This window comes from Ambystoma mexicanum, chromosome 10, assembly GCF_040938575.1.
Source record: "Ambystoma mexicanum isolate Mex_15411 chromosome 10, UKY_AmexF1_1, whole genome shotgun sequence".
Classification (NCBI taxonomy): domain Eukaryota; kingdom Metazoa; phylum Chordata; class Amphibia; order Caudata; family Ambystomatidae; genus Ambystoma; species Ambystoma mexicanum.
In genome coordinates this window covers 1,112,881,613-1,112,909,405 of record NC_090932.1, presented here as the reverse complement: position 1 = coordinate 1,112,909,405, position 27,793 = coordinate 1,112,881,613, and the positions used below count along the sequence as shown (strand labels likewise).

General features: G+C 49.5%; 1 protein-coding gene across 1 annotated transcript in view; it reads left to right on the top strand.

The window, feature by feature from the left end:
• Positions 1 to 27,793, top strand: part of LOC138492039 (poly(ADP-ribose) glycohydrolase-like) — a 1,720,160-nt gene that overhangs the window by 156,530 nt on the left and 1,535,837 nt on the right. Inside the window, exon 3 of the mRNA XM_069618967.1 lies at positions 25,443 to 25,562. Coding sequence (XP_069475068.1) covers positions 25,443 to 25,562 — 120 coding nt within the window. The remainder of the gene's footprint in view (positions 1 to 25,442; positions 25,563 to 27,793) is intronic.

Here is a 27,793-nt window from a genome sequence, read left to right as displayed (position 1 = left end):
GACATAGTTTGCTATGTACTGGAGTTCAGGTGAGTCTGGAGGCTCCTCTGGGAAGGAGGGCCATATGGCCCGTACCGCTGCTCTCAACCTATAGTACTGCAACAAGTCAAGCGCAGACCTGGGGTGCCCGGGGCGTAAAGTTCGGGGGGTAATAAATGAACCCTCAGGATATAGGTCAGTCATGGCCCGATATCCCAGGCTTTCCCAACGTTGAGAGAGGTGTTGGTCATGTGTAGGGGTGAGGCCGGGAAATTGCCATTAGGGGAGCCACTTATAGTATGGGCGCTGTTCCGGACTGGGAGAAAGGATATTATTCCATGCCCGAATCGTGGTAGCCACCGGATCCCATGGGGCATCCGCACGAAATCCATAGTGTAATAGTAGGGTCATGATGTGGATACCGTCTCCCGCCATTTTTTCCAATTTAACATGTGGGGGCGGTTTGGGGTGTGTATACCAATGGGTAGCATGTTGTGCCTGAGCAGCGTTCCAGTAGAAAGTTAAATCAGGGGCATTAGGGCCCCCCTTTTTGTAAGGGAGGGTCATATGTTGCCACTTCTTGCGGACAGCCCCGGAGTGCCAGAGAAATTGAGCAAACGCTGTGTGAAGCCTCTTGAAATATTGCTTGCCTGGACAGACTGGCACATTCGCACAAATATAGAGAAGCTTGGGGACCGCAATCATTTTTATTAGGGAGAGCCTGCCCGCAAGGGATAGAGGGAGATTGCGCCACTTAAGCATCTTGGATTCAATGAGGTGTGCCGTTGCTTCGTAGTTGGCTGCCAGCAGGGAAACTTTGGCCAGGGACACCTGCACCCCGAGATACTTGATCCCGGCCGGGGACCAGCGTAGGGGGAATTCACAGGACGGTTGCTGAGTTGTTTTAGTGAGAGGGAAGATTTCAGATTTTGAGTAGTTTATGGTGAAGCCCGTATACGTGCCTATTTTTGTTATATCTCGAATGATAGGGTCCAAGTATGTGGAGGGTTGTCTGACGAAGAGGAGTACGTCATCCGCGTACAATGAAATGATTTCTGGTGTGCCCTGCAGCCGAACGCCCTTACAAGTATGTCGATCTCTGACATGATCGGCCATGGGTTCAATAGCAAGCGCAAAAAGGATGGGGGAGAATGGGCAACCTTGACGGGTGCCCCTGTGTAATTCAAAGGGGGAAGAGGGGACGGAGTTAACTAGCACCCTTGCTGACGGTCCCGTGTACAACAGTTTTATATAGGAGATCATATTCGGCCCTATTCCCATTTTCTCCAAGACAGCCCATAAGTATTGCCATGATACCATGTCGAACGCCTTTTGGGCGTCCAATGTGACTGCTACCGCGTCCACATTTGGATCAATTCTGGACAGAACGTTAAATAACCGCCGGATGTTAAATGCCGTAGAGAGAGCGGCCAGGGACGAACCCACTCTGGTCGGCATGGACTAAGTGGGGCATGAATGGGAGGAACCTATTGGCAATAACTTTAGCAAAGATCTTCATGTCAGTATTAATGAGGGACAGGGGCCTGTAGGAACCGCATTCGTCTGGAGGTTTCCCTGGTTTGGGGAGGACAGTAATTAATGCTTCTCTTAAAGAGGGGGGGAGGCGTGTGAACGGAGTGATTCAGTCCAGACCCCATGCAGTATGGGCGCTAATATGGCAACATGCTCCTGATAGAACTCAGAAGTGAGTCCGTCTGGGCCCGGGGCTTTGCCCTTAGGAAGATCTGAGATCACCTGGACTATCTCATCTAAGGAAAACGGGGCATCAAGCAGTTCTCTGGTACTTTGAGAGATTAAAGTCATAGGGATGGACTCTAATAGGTCGTCAAGGTCACGGGCCGTGTGCTCTGGTTGGGGGCCGTATAGATTGGCGTGAAAACTGGCGAAAGTGTCAAGGATAGCATGGTCTGACCAGTGTCGCGACCCCTTTTCATCGATGATACTATCTATACGAGTCCTACCTCCCTCGGAAGGGACCAGTTTGGCCAAGGTTCTGCCCGGCCTGTCCCCCTCACCATATCTTCGGGCAGCCGCAGGGCGGGCATAGTATCTCACTTCGCTAAGGACATGTGCTTCAAATATCTCCAGTTCAGACCTAATCTTCGTGAGGGTGGCAGGTGCTGGCTCGGCGGCGTACTCTTGTTCTAAGGTTTTAAGCTTGGTTTCGGAGAGATTTAAGGGCAGCTTTATGGCCTTGAGGACCCCTGCTTCTCTAGAGATGCACATTCCTCTGATGTAAACTTTGAATACCACCCAACGAGTGCCTTCGGACGTATCAGAGACATTGTTGTTTTCGTAGAACAAGTTTATGTCGGCTAGTATCTCAGCCCTAAAGACGATATCTGATAGGGCATCGGATTTGAAACGCCAGGCAGGGCGAGCTCCAGAGGCATGACCTAGCTGGATCTGCAGTAGAACGGGAGAGTGGTCGGAGAGTGTGCGCGCGAGGATCGTAACATCAGAAACCCTGCCCATCAGGCTACCCGACAGGAGGAATAGATCTATTCTCGGGGAACTATCGTGTACCGTGGAGTAAAAGGTGTAGTCCCTCTCATGGGGGTGGAGTACTCTCCAAGCGTCGTGAAGATTCAAGGAGCCCATGTGAGTTAGAAGGCGTTTGGCCGCTCGGGTCATAGGTCTACGGGCAGAGGTTGTTCTGTCTAGAGCCATATCAAGTATGAGGTTCATGTCTCCGCCCCATATAATGGGGACGTCCACATATTTCATGAGAATGGAAGATACCGTATCCATGAAATCGGGAGAATCAATGTTGGGAGCATATGAATTCACAAGCGGGCATTCTTCGTTAGCTAAGGTACAGTGTAAGATCACAAATCTACCTTCAGGGTCAATGTGGGATGTGTGAAGCGTGAACCCAACCGATTTGTGGATGAGTGTGAGGACTCCCCTGGACTGAGTGGAGTACTGAGTGTAGTATCTGTTGGGGCCCCAGGTCTGTGCGAGGTTTGATGACAAGAGTTTCTTAGCGTGTGTCTCCTGCAACAGGAGAATTTTGACCCCATGCTTCTGTGCATATGCAGTAATTCTACGAGATTTGGTAAAGTTGGTCAGCCCCCGCACATTCCACGTTAATACTCTAATAGCCATACTGAAGAGTTTAGGAACATCCCAGATGTGGATTCTCACTCCGAGTATCAACCAGAGCGCTGTGATGAGGCAGACCTGCCCCCCCGCCGCACCAGTCAGGACCATCCCGCCATTTTGTGTAAAACAAACCCCAACTGTCGCACCCTCCACCCTCACCGCCTGGTAATGACCAGCAGTGAATATACAACCACCCTGAAACCAAACTGCGTGCCATCGCCAACTCGGCAGCGCCTGAGAAGTAGCCCAAACGGGGCACGAACACAAACCCACCGCCATAAACGGCATTGCAGCTGCAGTGGGGGCTGCTGTTGCCGTCAAGCCCACCAATTGTACAACTTTGGACGAAAAACAACATTCACATTTTTCAGCATTGTTCGACTGTTAAAGTAGAGGTTACAAATAAAGGATAACCATGGTTTTCAGGATAGCATGGACGAAATCGGAACTACCACAAGTCAGTGCATGACGGTGCTGCCCAGTCTCTGGAGTGCAGGCCTGGGTTTGGCAACAGAACCATGAAATATAGGGAGACAACTCCCGCAGAAGTACTAGGGAGAGTGCCAAGGGCCCAAGGCCGGCCAGCAAATCGGATGACAAGGGGGGCGGGCCACAGTATGCCAGGTTAACAGTCTCACAGTCGCCTCGTCCGCCAGAGTTCAGCGGAGGAACCTAGGGGGTACCGGATCGATCGTCGTCCATTTGTTCCTCCGGAGGATTCACAAGTGGGACCCGCGCTTCGATAAACTTAACGGCCTCATCCGGGACCGTAAAGAAGTAGCTTTTGTTGCGATGAATGAATTTCAGACGAGCAGGGAAAAGCATAGAGTACTAAATTTTTCTATCTCTCAACATCTTCTTCACCCCGCTAAATCGGCGTCGCTCCAGCTGGACCCCCACCGAAAAGTCAGGGAAAATCCTGATGATCTGAGATTCCAGCTTCAGCTCCCCTCTCTCCCTGGCCAGACGGAGAATGTGATCCCTGTCCTTGTAGCTCAGTAATTTCGCTCTTTCAACCGTAAAGAATGGTGAGAGCTCGGGGTTACCAAGGAGATCTTTGATGAGTTGCTCAACCGCGAGCTCCATGCGTCCCTTTAGTGCTGATTTAGGAACCCCCACTATGCGAATGTTCTTCCGCAGTGACCTCGATTCGAGGTCATCGTTCTTGACTTTGACCTGTTTCATGTCGCCGACGAGCTCTGTAACTGTGTTCTGAAGGGTATGAATGTGATCCTCGTTGGTACTTATCTGTTGCTCCGTCTCTGTGAGCCTGGTCCCGTGCTGGTCAATTTGGGCGCGTAAGGAGGCGACATTCGCATTGATGTCCAGCTTTTCATGAAAGGATGCAAAGTTTTTTGCCATGGACTCCATCATGGTGGCTAGGTCTAGTTGTGGGGGATACGGCGATATCTCGCTGTCCTCCTGTGCCGCGGGTGAGGACGCAGACTCCGCCCAAGGGGCTGCCCTGGCAAACTTGTTCATAGCGCCCATTTTATTAGCACCCCGCGCTCTGTTGGACATTACGGTGGTGAGGAGACCCTATCTAGCCTGTCGGAGTCAGAGGTGGGCAGCGGCTGAGGAGTCGCGGGGGAAGATGAAGGCGGGGCAGCAGCCGTCGTCCGTAGGTATTTTAGGTTCAAGGATACTGACAGTATGCCGACAGGGTGGGGAAGGCAGAGTGCGACGTGGCAGCAGAGATGAGGTAGGCCAGCAGGGGGTATACGGAATCCAGTACCGTGCGGGTCTCGTGGGGAGCGCAGGCCTCGCCGAATGAAGGAGCTGGGGGCCCCCCTGGGTATTTCGTGTGAGTAATGACTCACTCAGGTAGGCTTAGGCTCAGAGCGCAGATATGCCAACCAGTCGACACAGGGATCACAGGCCGCCCAGAGAATGGCACCACAATCAATCAGACAGTAAGGTGAGTAGGGCGCCTCCCTTTGCAGTGGCCCCCCGAGGCGTGTCATTCCGCTATAGCAGCCCCGGCCCGATAAATTCCAGAGCGAGATGTGGCAAGGGGCAAGGAAACGGGTGCGCGGCCGCCACTGCTATATAGGCTGCAGCACCGGAGGCGAAGCAGGATGAAGGAGCAACGCTCCATGGGAGAAAAGTCAGGTGCGGGTCGAGCCCCCACACAGGCAGCCCCACAGTGGGCGGAGAAAGCACCAGGCCAGAATACAAGCAGCCAGGGGGGGAAGCAGGGGCCCGCACAAGGAGGGAGCAGGAAGGATAGGACGCAGCCCCCAGCACCCACCTTGCAGCCTCCGGGGCGGCTAGACCAGCTCGTCGTTTGAAGGCCAGTGGGCGCAGGTCCGCGGCTGGCAGCACCCCAACGGCGTGATCCACTTGAGCGAGGGGATGAGGAGGGTGGAAGAGGTTGCAGCACCGGTGTCCTCCAGATGGCGTCGTGGGCCTCCCCCCCCACCGCGGGGGAGTGATCGCCCGCACGACAGACGGCCCGACCAGCCGGCCCAGGCAGCCGCGATCACCCCAGCCCGCAAGGCCCACACAGTCATAGGAGTGGCGGGGGGTCCGCGCTCATAAGCGGAGGCGGCGGGCAGCGGCCCAGACACGGCGCACGGGGCCCACCAGTGCGCCGCACCACCGCCGCAGCCAGGATACAACAGCGACGGGGCGCCCGCCGCGAATCAGCTCCAAGGGAGCAACGGGGCACCGACTCCCCGGGCAACAGCAAGGAAGCCAGGCACAACAGCGCGAGACACCGCAGGAGGTCACGGGCAGCAGCGTGTGAGGATCGGGAGCCGCGACACCTCACGGTGGCGGCGATGCAGCTGGAACGAGGCCCCGGGGTACGTCCACCCCGGGCGGCAGCAAGGAGGGCCGGCACAGCAGCGAGGGGGCACCTCAGGTGGCCGCGGCCAGCAGCATGGGAGGATCTGGAGCCGCAGCCCTTCTCGGCAGCGGCGGAGCCAGCGGCCGCAAGTAAACGTGGGAGGCCGAGAAGAGGCCGCAGATGTCAGAAGCGCGGAACCCAGTCGCCGATTCAGCTCAAAATCACAGGAGCGGGTAGAGGACGATGCCGGCAAAAAGATTGTGGCAGTGGCTGCAGCAGGCAGTCAGGATTAGCGCTGATGTGGGAAGGATTCAGGTGGGACACGACGGAGCTCCAAAGCTAAGCGGCCATCTTGCTTGGCTGCTCAACAGCGCCCCCGATATATCACTTTTTAACACTTAATGCAATACTGAGGTTGTGGAAAAGGTTAGGGAAGGAAACTAAGGTTACCCGTTCTCTGAGCAGGTAAGTACTTTACAATCCCCCAATGAAGTATAGGTTAACCCTTTCCCAGGGATACAGGTAATTTATGTACCACCTATGATGCACAGATACACACAATGTCAATGGGTATGAAGAGTAAGCCAGGACAACCAGTACCAATTGAACAAAGTCTAGTGGAGCTGAGGCACTTCTTGTAGATGGCACAAAAGTCTTGCACAATGTTAAATAGCGAGTTTGATGAAAAGAATCACTGTTGGCCCACACCCTGTAAGGCCTGGGAAAGCAAAGCTGCAAGCAGAAAAAGCGGCTACTGTAAGTCTCCAGCGGAAGTACCCCTTTAGTCAAGACAGTACCTTAGGTTGGAAGAAGAGATCCAGCTGGCTTCTGTTCATGTTGCAGTCTTACAGTTCCTGGGTTCCTGGGAGGATGTCTGGAGGACTCCTGCACTGCAGTTTGAAGGTCAGCGTAGGCGGCAAAAGCCTCTTTCCAAATCAGTGGCACTTTGCGGTTTCTGCTACTGGTCAATAGCACCACCGCAGGTCTTGGACATCTTGTGGGCTCCCTTGCTTCTGGGGTCCAGCACTCTGTTGTGGTGGCTAAGGCTTGGGTCGTCCTGCTTCGAGAAGGTCCTTAGGATCTTACTGGAGCTCGGTGCGGCTTAGAGATGATGCACTAGTTTCTGGAAGTTCTGACCCCAGGCAATTGGTTCCAGCAGCAGCAAGGAAATACAGCCAGCAGGGAGAGGGTTTCCAGGCAAGTTTGTCTTGGGGTCAGTTGATCCCACCATCCCAAGGGAAGAAGTTGTCCGTTCCGGGCTTCTCTAGTCGATACGAAATTTGGAGCTTCAGCACTGCAGCAGGGCTTCACCGGGCAAACCAATGGTCCAGGAGGGTGCAGCAAGCTTCTCTTCCAGTTTCTTTCTTCGGTTCCTTCGTCCATTGGTCGACACGGCCTTCTGTCCAAGGGACCTCGCCTTTTATGCAGGTTTCTCCCATTCATTCGCATCCTAGCTGTCATGCACACAGCAGGGTGGCTATCCTCCAAGGACAGACAGCCAATCACCTTTGGATGCATTCAGGTAACCAAGGAGACTAAGCACAGGGAGTTTCAGGAACCTCCTTTGCTTCCCGCCCTGCCAGACACGTTGGAAGCAGAGGCTGTTTCAGCACTGAAGCCTGCCAAAGACGAAACTAACAAAGGGACCAAACCTGGTTTGGCGTGCAGAGTAAACCCCAAGAAAGACCTCACAAGCAAGAAATGGTAAAAAAAGAAAACCAAGGACATTTTGACAAAATGGGAACCCATGGGTGCAATACTGGAGCTGAGGATTCAGCCTGCGGTAAAAATGCACAATGGTAGGAAAATTAAACCACTGCCACCAGCCAATAAATGTAGTGAGGGTAACATAAAACATGTTACATGAGTAAATAGGAAAAGGGGCTACCCCCCAGTACTTCCACATAAGATGGGTTGTACTGGACCTACATAGGAAAAACAAGTAAGTAAAGTCAATTTCACTTTACTACTCTTGGGAACTGTAGTTTACCCAAGAGAAGGTATTTAAACTTTAAGAGGAATCCAAAGGACTTCTCTGTGACACTGCACTGAGGGTGCTGTGTGTCACAATGCAAAATGTGATGCCTATGGGGTTTGTCAAACTCCAAAACCAAAAGAAACCTAGTCCAGATTACATCAAAAATACATGAGAGAGTGTGAAAAAGGTCTCTCACTCCAGGATAAAAATTAAAAGTTCTAAAGTCCAGCAAAAGAGCTGGGGGTCTCTAAGTTTGAAGGGAATTAGTACAGAAATTAGAATTTTCCCCAACAGGTAGACAGGCACAGCAAAGAAGCACTTACTTATAAGTTATATAAAAGTATATATTTATTATATTTGCAGCAGAATCATTTTAAATACTTTAGACGCCTATACTAGAACACTTGATAATACACTTCAAAGGGCACGTTCACTTTTGTGTTTGGTTGCGATTACATTTGTAGCAACGTTTGAAAGGGAAAAGACAATGTTATCGAATTATCGGTTACTGCGCACTCATGCGGTTTTCAGTGGTTTATACCGTAATGCATTTAATCGGCAAACACATATAGTAAAATCACTTAAATGAGGAAAATGATTAGTGTAACGAGAGCTTGGTTCAAGGTTCTAGGGAGGGTTTCTCCACATAGTAAGTCCTTTTAATTCTCAAAACGCAACCCTAGCTAAAGGCAGTTTGAAGAGGGCTTGAAGTCTTGACCAGTAGCAAATTATCAACAGTTCCTGTGGATTTCTTCAAGTCTCTAGTGTTATTGAAGCAGCAATTTAACAACAAGGGAGACCTTAAAACGGACTCGAGAAAGGGACCCAAGCAGTGGCTTGGGTCAGAGGTTACAGGGGGTTGCCCTGCACAACTCTACGTGCACTCAAACGGTCTGGAGTGACATCTTGGAATCAGCTAAGCAATATCCTTTCACCACAGTACCTTAGATTGGAAGAAAATGTTTGTGCTGGATGCTGCGCGATGTTGCAGCTCTGGACTCGCCCCCTGGATTCCTTGGTCTGATGACTCAAGGCAGGACAATGAACGGGATCTCTTAGCAGCAGTCTCGAGGGAGGACCTGTAGCACGACTTTCAGCAACTTCTTGATTCACTGTGCTGTTTTGGCGCCTTGTCTGCAGCACCAACAAAGGACACGGATCGCACGGTCAATCTTCTTTGCTTCCTGCAGTCCCAAACTCTGATGGAGGTGGTCTGGATCAAATCTCTGGAGTGTCCTTACCGGTTCAGAAAAGATTTGGACGAATTCAGCCTTTCCATGACGATGCACTAAAAATGGGCAGCAGGTCTCCTGTATTGGGGTTCCGCAACTCCTCGGGAGATGGGTCGTTTCAAAGTTCGTCTTGGGAATGGTTGTTCCCACCAGCCAAAGGGAAGGAGTCGTCCTCTTCTGAGCTCCTCTGTCGCACAGAATACGGAGCCAGGACAGCAGTGATCACTTTGCGTGTTGCAAACGGTCTTCTTCGATTACTTCATCTTCCAGTGGTCGACTTGCTTTTCACTCCAGAAACCTCACCTTTTATACAGTTCCAGCACACATTCCTCTGCAATCTCTCTCAGCATTTTACAGAAAGGGGCGCTTGGCTGTCCAATCAGTACAGCCAGACCCCCCTTGGGAGCTGGACCTATTCCGGCACTCTGGCAGGCAAAGGACAGGGGGGTGGAAAACTCCTCGCCTACTTCCTGCCCAGACACTCTGGAGCCTAGGCGGGCAAACCCAAGGTTTCCCACCAAAGGCAATAAACGCACACACACGTCCCCCTTCCAGAATGGTAGAAGAAGGGCTAAGAAAGAACAACCATGCTAGTAATGGCAAAAAAAGAAGGGAGGCCCCAAGTTGGTACTTAGGTGCTCCTATTTTGCACTACCGAAGCTATGGACATAGCCTGCGATATAAAAAATACACAATTGTTGGTATAAAGTGTCCACTGCCACCAGCTATAACTAGGATTGTCTATGTGACCAAATAATCACAGGAGTAGAGAAAAGGGTGATACTAGGGATCCCTTTGGCACGCCACTGAAGGTGGTGTGAGCACCAATCTCTCAGCACTGTAGTTACTTGAGGATATGGAAAATAATCTTAAAGGAGGACCCCAAGGGTCCCCAGCAACACTGCTCATAAGGAGCTGTGTGCTGCATTAACACAGATGCCTTTAAGAGCTATGGAGTACACAGACTCCATAGCTAGAATACAAAGACTGGAGTTCCAAAAGACAGAGCCAACAAGAATGAACAAGTGGAAAAAGGCTACACTCATTCAGGATTGAAAACAAATGGTCCTGAAGTCCAGCAAAAGTGTTGGGGGGGTGGGGGGGTCTCACTAGGAGATGGGATGAAGCATAAACATGTTAAATCTCCCTAACACTGGGTTACCAGCAAACTCTCCTTGCAGTTATTCACAGGCTATTACAGGTGCCGGCAACAGCAGTAAGTTCCCATTTCATGGAGTTCCATTGCACTCAATGGGATGGGAACTACTGAATCACTGGCACCGTTGTTAACTGAGTAGACGTGCCGACGGAGCTCTCCTGACCCGAACTGCATAGGGCGCTTTCACCACCCCGTTAGCACATCGGGAAGGCCCGGCGGAAACCCCCACTACGCAGGCAAACTGTTAATAGGATGGAGCCGAGGGAGGAAACCAAGCATCACACCCTGAGCAAGAAAGGCAGACGGGGGACCGTGCTGATCCTTGGCAGCGAGGCAGAGAAGGAGTAACCGGCCAGCAGCAAATTCTACCTCTCGGCCAGAACAGAGACCCAGATCAGGGGCAGTAGGTAGCCAAGCAGTCCACCTACCCTGATCCCCCATCACCCCAGAGAGGAGCAGACAAAGGATGTTGCCCACCCTCAGGGCAGAGGGAAGCGCACACAGTGAGAGCCTGGATGGGCCGAGAATCGGAGAGGAGGGAGCAGTGCGCCTCACGGACGCCGGGCAGGAGCGAGGACTCGGCGAGTGGAGGATTGGAGAGGGGCCGTTCAGCCTCAGGTACCAGACGCCCCGCGGCCAGTGAGAAGGAGCGGACTACCGTCCGATACGTAGCAGCTCGCAGTGGGAGGAGGGCATTGGGCTGGCCTCTGGGAAGCAGAGGAGAGACTGGACCAGCGGCCCGAGAGAGGAGCGGACCAGCAGCCGGGACTCCGCCGGAGAAGGTGTGGGAGAGCCGGTGAGTGTGGGAGCACCCGGGACACCACTGGGGGGGGGCGGGAGGAGCCCAGTCCGGCAAGACCGCCCCGATGGGAAACACGCCGGCGTCCACAGACGCACCTTCTCCCTTCCGCGTGTGGTGGCAAGCGGTAGCAGAGCCCGCCCGACCTAAGCAGCGGGGACCCAGAGGCAGAGGCCTCCACAGAGCCTGGGAGTTCCCAGATAATTAACTAGTGAGCCCACCAGGAGGAAAGGCTGTGGACAAAGCAGGCAAGGGACCCTAAGGAGGTGGAGAGGAAGCAGAAATCCCACATGTACACTACCACTAAGCCCCCAAGCTGAGAGGAATACAGTACACGGAACAGGCACTTGAACAGACCCAGTGCCGAGCAGAGCCGGAAGAAAGGGGCCTACAAACCCAAGAGGAAGTCACCGGGCCACAAGAGGGGTGAAAAGGGACCAGGGGAACAACGATGGCCGAACTGCCCAAGCAGGCCACGACAGGGAACTTAAGATCCAAAAGTCTGGGAGAGGCAGACGGAACCTGGAGGATGGGGGAACCCCTCCAAATGGCTGCAATGGTACGAACATAAGCCCCAGAGCCAGATAAGAGAATGCAGGGCGACCGCCACAAAGGGAACACACAGACAGCCAGGGCCCGAGTCTCACAAGAGAGTCATGACCACGAAATCCAAGGGGAGGCTCGGGAAGGCAGCCCAGACCCCGGGAGACGCACCAGGCACCCTCCCGACCATGTGGCCGACCCAGGACACTAGCAACATGGCCAGACACAACCAGGAAGGGGCGGAGGAGCGCATGGTCCAAGAGGACATGGAAGGATCGGTCCCAATGTCGAGGCAGGACTTTAAGGGAGAGATGCACGCTTTGCAGACTAATCTAGCCAAAACATTCCAGGAGCAATTCCAGCTCATGCGATCGGATCTGAACACGGCCCGCGGGGAGATATGGCAAGAAATGGGACACTTGGGGGAGAGAACAGACCTCTTGGAAAAAGGGCTGCAAGAGGTGGACAAAGAAACGACGGCTAATAGCGAAGCCATAGAGTGCCTTGTCGTGGCCACCCAGAACCTAGAGATCCAAATGGAGGACATGGAAAACGGGTCCCGCAGAATCAATATAAGAGTGAAGATGCTCCCAGAAACTGTGCTGGACAGGGAATTAAAGAAAGAGGTCCAGGCTATCTTCGCAGAAATACTAGGAGTGGGGACCCTGGATTCCATAGAATTCGACCGCATCCACATGGTGGGAAGAATGAACAAAGCCCAAGGCGCATGGCCTAGAGACGTCCTTGCGGCATTTGCTAGAAACACTCAAAAGGAAGCAGTCCTGCAGGCCGCAAGAAAGCGGGAACCAATAATGTACAAAAGGCAACAGATGGTACTGTTCCAAGACCTGGCTAACATTACATTGATAAAGAGGCGACAAATGGGCCCGTGCTTAGGGTGCTCAATGAAAGAGGGACACATTACAAATGGACTTTCCCGTTCGGCCTTGTATTTGAATGGGAAGGGGGACAAAAATGCACCACTACAGTGTAGGAAGGGGCTGATCTGCTGCAAGTGGACCTGGACGTAGCCCACTTGAACAAAGGCCCCTAGTCCAAGGATAACAGACCAAGACCACGACCATGGGAATGGACAACGGTGGGAGAAAAAAGAAGAGGAGCACCCTGGAGAAGACAGCCTCGGAAGGAAAGAGAGGGGGAAACTAGTGGTGGAAACGGAGAAGGGGAGCAAGAAGAATCCTAAGAAGCCAAAACCAGGGGCGGTGGTCCTCTAAAGGTGGAAAATAGGATAAGGGGGGACATCTTGGGAATAGAAAGGGCTGGGATGCCCGAAGAAGGTGAGGAAGAAGAGTGGGAAGGACTAGTTCTCCCAGGCAAGTGGGGGGTAAAGGGAGGCATAGGGGGAAGGTGCAGGGAGGGGCGGAGGGTCACCGGGCGGGAGGGACTTGGGGAGGAGCAGTCGACGGGTGTAGGGGATGTAAGTAGGGGGAGGGGAGGAGGGAACAGCAGTAGCCAAGGGTTGGGAAAGAGGGCTGGAAAGATGGGCAGAACCAGAGGCGCGGGAGCACCTCTAAGGGCAGTGGATGAACCAGCATAAACATTCAAGTGGGCAACACACAACGTTAGGGGTCTCAAGAAATGCACCTAATGGCCAAGGATCAGGGAAGGCTTAAACTGAGAGGTTCTGATCAGATTCTACATGCCACAGGAGTCACGAAGAAAGGGGGGTGGCATTAGACTTTAAAAGCCCAATGGATTTTCGAGAAGAGGACATCTCCAGGGATAAGGGAGGCAGATATTTAATGGTTAGAGGGGCGTAGATGGAGACCAAATACACTATTGCATCTGTTTACGCACCAAATGTGGGGCAGGACGCATTCCTACAGAGATTTAAAGGAACACTGGAGGATTTTGCGATGGCACATAATGTATATGGGAGATTTGAACTTGGCATGGCAGAGGGAGAAGGCCAGATTGGGGAAGAAGGACCAGGGAGGGGGAGGGGCCGAGGCTTCACCACAACTGTGAGGAAAGAATGGAAGGTGCAGGCTGCGGGACGTGTGGAGGGGGATGAGGAGGGGTTCACCTTCCTCTTGAGTGTGCATGCTACGCAGTCCAGAATTGATTATATCTGGATATCTGGACTCCTGCTGAGCAGGGTGAGTGATGTAATGGCGGGGCCCCTTGGGATAGCAGACCACAAATTGGTATCCATGACACTGGAGCTTCGGAGACAGAAGCATAGGATCTGGGGATGGAAATGCCCTGGGGCACTACTGAGAGACCCAGTGATAAGGGAGGCCATTGAGAGGAAGGTGAGGGAATTTTTTGTACTAAATACAGTAACAGAGACGAGGGAATGTACCAGATGGGGCACCTTCAAAGCCACGATCAGGGGGGAGCTCATCGCGGCAGGGGCATGTAGGGACAGACAATTGAAGGCACTTGAGAAACAACTAGAAGCCAAGGTGGAGGCAGCAAGGAAGACAGTTGCCGAAACCCCCACGAGAGAAGCCCATAGGTTTTATAGACGAGCGATGGGACAACTCGGGGTCCTGCGCACAAAATTAGCTGAAGGAGCGCTGCTCTTTGTCAGACAGAGGTACTACGCGAAGGCCAAGAAAGCGGACGCGCTCCTAGCATGTCTTCTGAGAGGGGCGGAGGTGAAAAACACCATCACAGCCCTGAAAGATGGGAAAGGAGGGCGCCTCGAGGACATACATGAGCGATGGAGGAATTCTATGCCGAACTGTACACATCTCAAAAACCTCAGAGCCAACATCAGGAACGCTTCCTCGAAAAGCTTAAACTCCACCGGGTAGATAGGGACACCCAAGAGGACTTGATCCGACCCATAACGGAAGATGAGGACAGGAGAGTGGTGTCAAAATTGCTGCTGAAAAAAGCACCCGGGTCGGACTGCTATACAGCGGCCATTTATAAAACATATGCTGGCATCCTCGTCCCCCACATGACGCAGCTGCTCAACTCCTTTAAGGACACAGGTCGCATCAGTCACACAATGGAGGAAGCGAAGGTGACCCTGATCCCGAAGCCCAATAAGGACCCCACGGACTGAAAGTCATAGAGGCCCATCGCCCTCATAAATGTGGATGCTAAAATATACACAAAGATCCTTGCGAGCAGGCCAGAAAATCTTCTCCCCAAACTGATCCAACCAGACCACAAAGAAATGGCAAAAAAAGAAGACTGGTGCCATACTGCAGCTGCGAATGCAGCCTGCGGTATAGACACACCACGGTAGTAAAAAGTAAACCACTGCCACCAGCCATTCATCTAGGAAAGGGTAGCATAAAAATGTTACATGAGAAGCTAGACAAAGGGGATACTATGTAACCACTCCAGCACCCTATTGTAAGATATGGTTTGCTGGGTCTAAAAACTTAAAAGTGTAAGTAAAGTCAATTTCACTTTATTGCTCTTGGAAACAGTAGTTACCCAAGAGAAAATGTAGTTAAAATGTTTGGGGAAATCTGGAAGACTTCCATGTAGCACTACACTGAAGGTGCTGTTTACTACAATGTAAAAAGATGCCTATGGAGTTTGTCAGACTCCAGAAACCAAAAGAAACACAGAGTAAAATCACATTAAAATAAAATGGAAAAAGTCCTAGAGTCCAGCAAAAGGGCTGGGGGGGTCTCTAAGGTAGAGAGGAATTTGCACATTTCTGAGAATTCTCCCTAACAAGCACCATGGCGAGATGGGATAAGATGGAAGATTTTGGGCTGCCTCATTGATCTGTCGCCAGGAGATGTGGTCTGTGCAGATTTCCTCTTGTCCATTTCTCAGATGACGGGAATCACCAGAGGCTCTCAGGACGGGTCCCAGAACAGCGTTCTAAGACTGAAAGGAAAACATTTCGTTTGAAAGCGTATTGCTTTGGTGCCAGGATATTGCAAACTGTTGGGCATTGATGTTAGGCAGAAACCTGTGCAGTTCCCTTGGGGAACACTGCAAAAGATTTAAGACCACAGGTAGAGCAGTAAACCCCTTTGGTAGCAGTCCGCACCACCCAGATTTACCTGGTAGCTGTGGCTGAGCAGTCAGACTTCTCTCAAGAAGAGTTAGGCAGTATGCAAAGTATACACAATATGTACCAAAACACAATAGCACAAGCAAACACTGACCAGAGCTTGGTTTCAAAAGAATATAGTTATTTATTTAAAAACACACATAAGTTAAAAACACTCTAGCAAAATATAGTAAACACTTCAAACACAGTTATAATGAAAGTAGTTTCGATCCTTTCTCCTATCTAGACAACTCTAGGTTAACACCACTTAATTAAAACAGAGGTGAGTGCTTAACGTTAGATGACACTCTAGTAGTTTCCAAGAAAGGGAGAGAAAAAGCAGAAATGGGTTAAACACACCACTCTAAGGTCCAGAACACTTGCAATAGGCTCAAAGAAGCACAAAGTCACAGGTGAGCAAAAGTCACTAGGCAGGGCCCACTCTTAGAGTAGCCGGAGCGAAAATGTGCCCAAGATCACACTGTTAGTTAGAGATTCAAAGTCTTGCAAGGAGTCAAAAAGAGTTTAGAGTGGCTCAGAAAGTTTAGCCAAAGTGTCCCAGGCACTCCCAGGTTCGAAAGCCGGGGACTAAATCTACCCCGTACAGTCGGTAGCAAGGGAAGCCAGGCGGAACACAGTACCTTAAGCGGAAAGGATCCTCCAGCGGGGGCAGTTGTTCCAGGCAGCGACAGCAAGGCTCGACGTCGGTCAGGGGAGAAGAATATCTCGCTGAAGAGCAGAAGAGAAAGGTCGTAGCACTGCCCGGGAAGAAACCAGCCGCGGAGTCCTCCGGTTAAAGGGTTGGTACCGACTTTCGCGGTATGGGGGTAAAGTGTGGTATTCCGGATGCCGGGGTGCTTGGCACAGGCAAGGCGGCCACGAGATACCTCAAAGAACGGAAAGAAGGCGAAAACTGGTTGTCCCCACCAGTCAAGGGAAGGAGCCACTCCGTTAAGAGTTCTCCTCGGTCGTCGGGAAAAAGTGGTGAGACGGTTCAGCAGGGCTCCACCGGGTGGTGTCGTCGAAGCAGGTCGGCTCAGCTCTTCCCTCGTCGGATTCTTGGTCCTGTGGCGACTTCTGAAGTCCCAGTCCCCAAAGCCCTGCTTTTATGCAACAAGCCCCCATTCACCCAGCCTAGCTGTCACTCAAACATGCTAAGTGGTGAGCCGGGCGGCTCACCACTTGGGCCAATCAGGACGGAGTGCGACTTGAGTTACCAAGGTAACTCAGTCCAGGGTGCCTAAATCCCCCTCCACCCCTCCTAAGTACCCCAGACAGAGTGGCACCACTTTGGAGGGCTTCTGTGGAGAAGCCCGCCAAAAGTGGAACAAAGGGCTCCACTTTGGGTCAGAGTTACAGAGGCGAACACCAACGCCATTTTAGAATCAAGTTTTGGCAAAAAGTCCCAACCGGAGTTATAAAAATAAATATATAAACCGGCGGTATGTTTAAGGCTACCGTAAATAAATAATTAAATGTGTTAGTCTAAAACAATGGGAAATCCCATAGGAAAATATTCGCGGTCGAATATAAAAAGTCGTTTCCACTGCCACCAGCCAAAACTCGATCAGGGGGGACGGAGACGTGCCCCCTCGACTAACAGACCCTGGGGCAATCGAATTGCCCCAGCCAGTACGTCCACAATATGATGGTTTGTACTGGTTCTGTTCAGGATTCAAGACTAGCAAAGTCTTTGGTGACTTTACATGCCCTGGGAGACAGTAGTCAGTCCCAGGGTATGGAGTCTATGTTGGGGAGTCCCTAGGACACCCCTGGGTCACGGCACAGAGGGTGCTGTGTGACCCACATCACAAAAATACATGAGGCCCTATGGAGTAAAAGACCCCATAGCCCATTCAACACAAGGTTTAACCAAGAAAACACACTTCAACATGTCCAAGAGTGAGGGTAAAAGAGTCTCACTCTTGGCAGGAGAAAAAATTAAACCCCAGAAATCCAGCAAAGCCGCTGGGGGACTCACTAGGTAGGGAAATTCAGCCTAAACAGAGAATTCTCCCTAACACTCGCCCCCCCCAGACTAAGGGACAGGAGGATTTAATCCACTCCTGGATGAACCTCATACCTCTAGTCGATGATATACATCCTAGAGAGTCCATCAGCATTTTGATGGTGACACCTTGACCTATGTTCAATGGAGAACTCAAAGGTTTTCTTTTGCAAGCTAACGGACCTACAGACCCTTTGAGGAACATCAGTCTTTTTGTTATAGGGGATCTGGTTGACCAGTCCCTCAGAAGTTGGTACAACTTCTGAACCTATGTTAGGCTTTTTCAAGGGGTCCTTATAAAGGATTCCCTTAGATCTAGAGGGGCCTCCAAGGTTCCTCACCACCTCTCTTGTGGGAGCAGGTTGGGTCTTAGGCCTCTTGGTTGGAGGGGTTGGGGTTATGCAATGTACCTGCTTCCCCTTCCTCTTAGATCTACCCTTACCTATTTTAGGAGTTTTCCCCCTAATATTAGGATTTGAGTTGGGGTCTTCAGTAGAAGGTCCAACAGTCTGAAGGTTTTTGGCCTTAGACTTTTCTTTTCTGGTTTTCCACCAGCACTGAGAATTACCAGTTCTCTCAGGTCCAGATAGGGGCCTAGTGGGTCTATCCACCTCTTCCTCAGAAGCAGGGGGAGTCAGAGACTCTGAGACTAGGGGAACAATGATGGAGCTTGGTTGGGGCTCCCATGTTCCTAGCATACTATCCGGAAAGGTTCCTGGGTCAGAGGTCAACTTACTAAACCCAGGGCTTGTAGTGGGGTTCTCAGTAGAGGGTCCCACAGGCTTAGAAGGGTCCTTCAAGGTAGCCTTTCTAGCCAATTTGGTTAAGTTCTGCTTCTCCATACTGGGAGGCCTGGGGGTATGTGACACTACTCCTAGAGTTCTTAGGTCATTCCCTAACAGGACCTTCCCAGGTACCTCAGCCTGAACACTGACAGGGATCCTTACTGTCATGTTGTTACATTGAATGAGGGCTGGTAGAATAGGAACCATTTGGACAGGGCCTCCAGACATCTTAGTGGGACCTTTGGGTGCTTTGGCCACATCTTCAGGTTGAAAGAAGCTTTCATCCACTACTGTTCTGCTGGCCCCAGTGTCTCTCCTGGCAGGAGTATCCTGGCCATTGACAAGAACACTGTCCACATAATACACCTTAGAGTTAACAGGTAGGGAGTTATACACAACCCTATTCTGGGGACTAACCAGACCCATAGGCTCTAAGTTTACAGTTGCTTGAAGACCCAAGGGTTCTTCAGCAAAGAGTTCAAAGTGGGCACTAGCCATCTGTACTTCATCCTCAGGAGTGAAGGCTAAGGAGACTGTGCTGATCCCTGCAGGTTTACCCTTGCACTTGGGATCTCCTTTGATATGGTCAGTAGCCTTACAAACAAAGCATGAGCCAAAGGCTCGCTGGAATGGAGGCTTGTTCTGACCTCCTTCTGGTCTGGGACCAGAAGGTACACTAGCCTGATTTGGTTTCCCTTGTGGCTTACCCTTATAGTTTTGTTTGGGGCCCTCTTTGGAATTTGTAGTATTAGAATTCTCTTTGGAGTCCTTCTTAGACTGTTTTTCCCCATCCTTCTTCTGAGTTACCCCAGAATCCTTGTGAGTGGCCCTGTTGGCAACCCACAAGTCAGCAGCCTTAGCTAGCTTCCGGGAATCTAATTCCCTGGAATCAGCCAAGTGTTGTCTGAGCTCAGGAGAGCAGGCATCATAAATAGTCTCCAACATAAACAAATTCTTCATACCTTCATAAGTGTTCACCTTGTAACCCTTAATCCATCCCTCTAAGTTTTTCAAACATTCATTCACCCAGGTAGCCCAAGGGGTACCATCATGCTTTTTGAGGCTCCTAAACCTCTTAAGATACTGGGAAGGGGTCTTCCCAAACCTAGCTATCAAAGCTAGTTTCACACATTCATAGTCCTTCCTATCCTCCTCCCCCATCTCCATTACCACATCAGTTGCAACAGGGGGAAGCCTAGAGAACAACCAGGTGAGTAAGTCATTTCCTGTGATGTTCTGGAGCCCATGATTATATTCAAACAGAGACAACCAATCCAACACATCCAACTTAGGCTCATACATACCAACCAATTCTTTAGGCATCCGGGGTCTTTTAGGACTGGAACTTCTAGAGGAGCCAGAGAGAGAAACATTCTCAACAGATAATTTCTTCATTTCTAAGTCATACTTGAGCTCCATTTCCCTTAGCCTTAGTTCTTTGTCAGTTTGAGCATTAAGTTTCTTATACTCCAATTCTAGCTTCATTTTCTCCAGTTCAAAGTACTGAGGACTAAATGTGGGACCTGGTAAAGGTCCAGTAGGCACAGCAGGTAGAGCAGGCAGAGGCCTAGGGGGGACAGTTACAACAGCCTCACCCTCCTCTTCTGACTCTTCCTCAGAAACATCAACATTTTGCTCCATGTTAACTTCAACACTGTCATCTACAGTTGCTGGAGTGGTAGGTTCCTCTGAACCATCACCCAGACTTTGGTTAGCTAACAATCTTTCAATCAGCTCCATTTTCTTGCCCTTAGTCAGGAGATCCTTATGTTTACAGAGCACTCTTAAACAATCAGCAGTTTTGGCTGCAAGGGACTCTTGACTATAGCTTTCTATAACTGACATGTTAGAGGTTTTACTTTTTCAGTGCTAAGCTTTGTGGTTAGTTGCACTAAGGTATCTAAAGCACAATAAAATGTATACTCAATACAAATCCCACCGCTGTACACCAGTGTTAGGCAGAAACCTGTGCAGTTCCCTTGGGGAACACTGCAAAAGATTTAAGACCACAGGTAGAGCAGTAAACCCCTTTGGTAGCAGTCCGCACCACCCAGATTTACCTGGTAGCTGTGGCTGAGCAGTCAGACTTCTCTCAAGAAGAGTTAGGCAGTATGCAAAGTATACACAATATGTACCAAAACACAATAGCACAAGCAAACACTGACCAGAGCTTGGTTTCAAAAGAATATAGTTATTTATTTAAAAACACACATAAGTTAAAAACACTCTAGCAAAATATAGTAAACACTTCAAACACAGTTATAATGAAAGTAGTTTCGATCCTTTCTCCTATCTAGACAACTCTAGGTTAACACCACTTAATTAAAACAGAGGTGAGTGCTTAACGTTAGATGACACTCTAGTAGTTTCCAAGAAAGGGAGAGAAAAAGCAGAAATGGGTTAAACACACCACTCTAAGGTCCAGAACACTTGCAATAGGCTCAAAGAAGCACAAAGTCACAGGTGAGCAAAAGTCACTAGGCAGGGCCCACTCTTAGAGTAGCCGGAGCGAAAATGTGCCCAAGATCACACTGTTAGTTAGAGATTCAAAGTCTTGCAAGGAGTCAAAAAGAGTTTAGAGTGGCTCAGAAAGTTTAGCCAAAGTGTCCCAGGCACTCCCAGGTTCGAAAGCCGGGGACTAAATCTACCCCGTACAGTCGGTAGCAAGGGAAGCCAGGCGGAACACAGTACCTTAAGCGGAAAGGATCCTCCAGCGGGGGCAGTTGTTCCAGGCAGCGACAGCAAGGCTCGACGTCGGTCAGGGGAGAAGAATATCTCGCTGAAGAGCAGAAGAGAAAGGTCGTAGCACTGCCCGGGAAGAAACCAGCCGCGGAGTCCTCCGGTTAAAGGGTTGGTACCGACTTTCGCGGTATGGGGGTAAAGTGTGGTATTCCGGATGCCGGGGTGCTTGGCACAGGCAAGGCGGCCACGAGATACCTCAAAGAACGGAAAGAAGGCGAAAACTGGTTGTCCCCACCAGTCAAGGGAAGGAGCCACTCCGTTAAGAGTTCTCCTCGGTCGTCGGGAAAAAGTGGTGAGACGGTTCAGCAGGGCTCCACCGGGTGGTGTCGTCGAAGCAGGTCGGCTCAGCTCTTCCCTCGTCGGATTCTTGGTCCTGTGGCGACTTCTGAAGTCCCAGTCCCCAAAGCCCTGCTTTTATGCAACAAGCCCCCATTCACCCAGCCTAGCTGTCACTCAAACATGCTAAGTGGTGAGCCGGGCGGCTCACCACTTGGGCCAATCAGGACGGAGTGCGACTTGAGTTACCAAGGTAACTCAGTCCAGGGTGCCTAAATCCCCCTCCACCCCTCCTAAGTACCCCAGACAGAGTGGCACCACTTTGGAGGGCTTCTGTGGAGAAGCCCGCCAAAAGTGGAACAAAGGGCTCCACTTTGGGTCAGAGTTACAGAGGCGAACACCAACGCCATTTTAGAATCCAGTTTTGGCAAAAAGTCCCAACCGGAGTTATAAAAATAAATATATAAACCGGCGGTATGTTTAAGGCTACCGTAAATAAATAATTAAATGTGTTAGCCTAAAACAATGGGAAATCCCATAGGAAAATATTCGCGGTCGAATATAAAAAGTAGTTTCCACTGCCACCAGCCAAAACTCGATCAGGGGGGACGGAGACGTGCCCCCTCGACTAACAGACCCTGGGGCAATCGAATTGCCCCAGCCAGTACGTCCACAATATGATGGTTTGTACTGGTTCTGTTCAGGATTCAAGACTAGCAAAGTCTTTGGTGACTTTACATGCCCTGGGAGACAGTAGTCAGTCCCAGGGTATGGAGTCTATGTTGGGGAGTCCCTAGGACACCCCTGGGTCACGGCACAGAGGGTGCTGTGTGACCCACATCACAAAAATACATGAGGCCCTATGGAGTAAAAGACCCCATAGCCCATTCAACACAAGGTTTAACCAAGAAAACACACTTCAACATGTCCAAGAGTGAGGGTAAAAGAGTCTCACTCTTGGCAGGAGAAAAAATTAAACCCCAGAAATCCAGCAAAGCCGCTGGGGGACTCACTAGGTAGGGAAATTCAGCCTAAACAGAGAATTCTCCCTAACACTTGAACACCCGAAAGACCAACCAAACCCTCAGGAAAGACAACTCGTAGAAAGGGCTGATCAAAGCCCCACAACAGGAAAGAAAAGGGGAACGGGCAGTAGTTGTGCCAAACTAGAATATCTTAGTTGTTCGATTGGTTTGGTAAGTTGGAACTAAAGCAGCTTTGTAAGCTTTTCTTTTGAAAATGAAGTGTCGTGGGGAGAGGGTGTGGGTGGTGATCAGTGTGTCTCGATTAAGACTTCTTGATCTTCACTCCTACTAATATTTAGCGTATGAAATATGTGGCACTAGATCTACACACAGTTATATTGACATTATTATGACTCGAGGCATCAGAGGAATACGTTCTGATTTCTTTTTTTTCTTTTTTTACTTTACCTGGCCTGTCAGGGTTTAGCGTCAACTTGCTGGAGAGGAGATGGGGATCTCTCATAAAACTGCAGTTATGGGCTGTACAAAGGAGGGTGCTGCAGGAGGACTTGGGATTGTATCCAGTACATTAGGTAGCTGGAGGGGAATGTTCCAAATATGTAGCTTTTTCTCAAATCATTTGTATGATGATCCTTTAACAGGCGTGCAAAATATGCCTCGACCAAAGAACCAGGTTTGTGGGAAATTTCCCACAGTATGGTAAATTTGTAATGCTAGTCAACGTTTGCATTACAGGACTCAGTAGGAGCACATTCCAGGAAGAATCACAATCATGCATTGCATCAGTTTAATCAGAAGCACTAATGACCGGCAGTTTAGCTGGCAACAACTTTAATGCCTGGTATCACTTTACATGTGTGTGAGAATAAATCGATCTGCATCTAACGACATTAAAATATGGAAAGGCTATAGTTGCTCATTAATTTGCACTGTAGCAAGTTAGTATTCAGTGGTAAAAGGAACCCTGCAGCTCTGAAGGTTGATGGCTGGGACGTTATGAACGAATCTTAACCATTGGCAATTGCTGTGGGCAACCCTCCAGAACATTGATTTTTCAGCCTGCCGTGCCTTTATGTAAGGGGAAAACTATAAGCAAATCAAGTTCTAGCAACCCCAGACATACCCTTTTGTAATGGAGCCAAGCTTGATTTGCATATGGCCTATCCCCTCTGTATTGGCATGGCAGGCTGAAAAAGGTGGTCTGAGCAAAAGGAAAAGTATAGAACAGGGGATAGCGTGATTTTGCACTACATCAAACCACTTTAATCTGAAGCCTAATCTCTGCTTTGCTGATCAATCCGGTTCCTGGGTCAGAAACTTGTTCTTGACCCCTTTATCCCCCTTTCATCTCCTTGCACACCTTTTTTCTTTAAGATAGCACTTCATATTGCTTTTCGTTTTATTTCTCAGCATTTGTCAGGTAAGAAAACTGAGAAGATTAGTTTGTTTTTACTAGGTATTCCAGTTGATTAATGGAGACCTTTGCTCTCTGCTTTTTAAGCATTGCTCCAGGTATAGTTGTGAATCCCCAAGTTATGATGCCCGAGTGTTCAAAATTAGGTAGGCAACCACAAATATATTTGTTGCTTTGATGTTATGTTACATGCCATCCGAAGATGGGTCCATAACCCCCAAATAGATGGGTTCAATTGGTGGACATTCAAAAGCATGGGAGAGTTTTTAATGAAGACGATAAAACGAAAATAGTTGTGTGACAGGGTCTGAGACTTGACATTGTCAAGAGGGGATGAGAACTCCTCTCAGCCTAGGTGGGTGGCCTACACGGATTTGAGCCAGAACCACTCCTACCCCAGAGGCAGCAACCTCAGTCCATGTCCCTTCTCCCTGTGCTTGCATTTTTAAAAAACCTTCCGCTGTCCATCACTCCAGGGCTGCATTGCACCATTCTGGCAGTCTTTTTCTTTAGCTCACGGGAATTCCATTATCAGCATCCTAAATGGTGGGACATCCAGCAAGTAGCCAAAGAGAGTCAGAGCTGAGCAGAAGAGACATAGTGCAGACCAAGCATCAGCAAACTATGCTGCTAAGCAACTCACATCAGCACAATGTCTGTGCAAGTCAAGCAACTCCAGTGTGGTGCAAGACATTACACTCCTCTTTGTGGGGCCTGCTGAGCGACTCGGTCACCAAGCCAGCATCCTTAAACGATGGAAAGCTCTCGCACGAACCGGACAATGAACATTGCAGGCCCCCTTTGCCAGAGACCGGCGGAACCACATCTGAAAAAAGGGTGGTGCTTAAGACCCCTTTTGTATGTGTCATGGATTGTAACACCTCCTGAGCAGTCAGTGGTTGGCCGAGGGAACCAGAAGCCCCAGTGAAGGGGTTGGGAGTGGATAGAAGTGGGGAGGACAGGTAGATGTGGGTTATTCAGGTGAGATTAAGACCTACCTCTGAAATTCAACACTACCATCATCAAGGTAAGAGGAGTGCTATCTCTTTGTACTCCCCACTCCCCCCGCCATGGTATGCCTGCCTTGCAACACCTACCACCGCTTTTCCTGCCCCCCTCAACAACTGCGCACCCTGTGAACACTGCAAAGCCCCCGCTGATCACCTCAACCCCTCACGCCCTACGTACCCACACCCTACAAGTCCAGACGCCCTCCCAACTAATCACATTGCCCACACCACCACTTTCAACACCCCAAATGATGTTTTCACACCCGTCCGATATTGCAAGGCTTCTATCGCGTCACTCCATGCCTCGCAACCCTCTCCCCACCCCCTTCTAGCCTCCCTTAGTAAATGCCCTCTACGTAACGACACTATGGCCACTTACACTATGATCACAAACTCCCATGACTATCCCTCCTTCACTCCCCCCACCCACTCCTTTCTTACTCAACATTTATGCATCATCTTATACCAATGCCTGCCATGCCACTAGGCTAGCAACCCCAGATGCACCACAGAGCTCTGCTGTGCAGTTCTGTCAAAATACAATCATGGTGACCTTGCTTCAGGGCTGAGGACTGCTCCACTCGCTAACTACGTCACTCTCTCTCTTTTCCCTCTCATAGGCCAACAAGATAGTGCAAGGATCTGTTCCCGCACCTCACAGAGGGCGCCGTACTGACGCTTGGGACCAAGAACATGTCAAGATGCCTCATTCACCAAAAAACCTTTATCAAAGAGACAGAGTAAGCTACCTGATAGTTGATGTTTTAACATTTGCCTTTTGCTATGTGCTGTGCTGTTTAGCTCTGGGTTTGTTACACATTTTGCTTTAGTAAATTGTGTCTTGTTTATTTGGTCACAGAAAGGTGGACAATTGGTGATGGTGCATTGCCTCATCACACAGGTATTTATGTCACACTTTGAGGTGGGTGGTCGATGTGTGATGATGTAGGATGAACAGACACGTGTTATCGTGTTCAACAACTTTTTATTATAAACCAGGTTAGGTGTCCTCCCACCCCATAAGAACTTAAGGGTTTAAAAAAAAAAAAAAAAAGAAAGGTTTAGCTCACTGTCCAAATAGGGGAATACCAAAACGAGGGCATGGGCATATGGTCCAAGTCAAGTTCCCCATCTACTACACAAAGTACTAGGGTTGTCACGCCAAGTGCACTTCTTATATTTACTCAGTTTCAAGTTGTCTGTGGGTACAGCGGGGAGAGGGGGATCCAGTGTGGCAGCACCGAGGGGGTGAACTTTGACGTTTTTTTTTAACAAGAGGGAAATCCTTTCTCGAAATGTATGCTCAAAGAAGGTAGCAAGACCAAACCAGCCACTTTAATAGCTTCCTTTGCCCATTCTGATAATACCACTATTCTCTATAGCGTTGCAGCTGGTGAATTTGTAGAATGAAGGGATGTAATTGTTTGCCCTTAAATGAACCGAGCTAGCAGACCATAACTAATCCAGTAAGGTTTTGGTCGTTGTTTCCCTTGGAAAGGTTTAAAAATAATGGGTTCAAATTGTGCATTTCACAGCAAAAATGTCAGAAAAACTGGATAATGGTGTAGAATGTACCTTACATTCTCTCGGGCAACACATTATACACTCCAGTAGATGTGATGTCGCCAGCAGTACACAGGAGCGTTTTGTGACTGGTGTTGATGCTGGCTGGACTGAGGTAGGGGAGCAGAATAATGCTTGGTTGCTTTGTCGATTGCTAGTTACTGGTGCATGCCCATGCCTTTTCTCATAATCATATGTAAGTTTGAGCAACACTATAGTTGGAGTGTCATTGGGCAGTCGGAATGGAGGTCCCAGACAACAGAATAGAAACTGTGGGCCCAGAATGTGTGCCCCGACAGTGTTATCCGATGTAACATCAATTAGCCTAACATCCTATAATATGGCATAATAAGAGATAACAGCTGACGAAAGAATAATTTGCATGAATATTAACAAAATAAACCAATAAATGTGACCAAGTGAGATGTTTCAAAAGTGAAAAGGGTTGTATGTACCCAGTAGTTATTGGGTGGTTTGTTGGGCAAGACCTAACCATCTCAAAATCGTATATCCCACCTGAAAATCATTCTATCTCTCACCCTAACAGATGGGACATCTCGACCCACATCTCCATCAACAAAACACATTTACACGTTATATCATGCACCACCTTTAGATACGTGCCTACACTAAATGTTCCTATACACCTCACTAACCCAGCACAAATAAACCTACACATCTCTCCACGCTTCTTAAACACCACTTTGGCCAACACTACAGACAACAACACAAAACAATTTACATTAGCAATCTGGAGCATACATTAACCACTGCTCTTGACAACTCAAAAAATATCTTAAGCTTACATACCACAGGAAGCCATATCATTTCAGATCTGCATGTATCAACATTGCAACCTTGCCCTGCTCCCCCCTGCTTTTACGTTAGTCCTCTGCCCCACCTCTTGTACTTGCCAATGCTCTAAGAACCTGTGAAAAAAGCATAAGGTGTGCACTCTAAGAATAAATAACCATAACATAGTGGGGCATATCAAAGAGTTTCCCTCATTCGCCTGTTGGGGTTTTGTTCTTGATGGTCCAAGCATTTACAGTGATTTGAAGCAATGTTGGTTCTGCTGCATTCACTTTGCTATACTAGAATGTCTGATGCAGTGACTGGCTAATGAGACTAAATGTCTGCCAACTGTTATGAGGCAGAGGGAGAGCTAGTGCAACAGTAACACAATTCTAGTTTACAGTCAAATGGGCCACTAATAAAGATGCAGACAGGGGCACAGTTTTGCCTCTAAAACCATTAAATCTGACCTAGTAAGGGATTATTTTTAGTCATGACTATTTTCTTCTAAGCATTCCAGTGTTTGCAGCTAAATCACAGTGAGATTACATTATTTGCCCAGGATTACATGCTTTGGTTAAGCAGTGAAGGCAGCGTTTTAACCCACTCTACA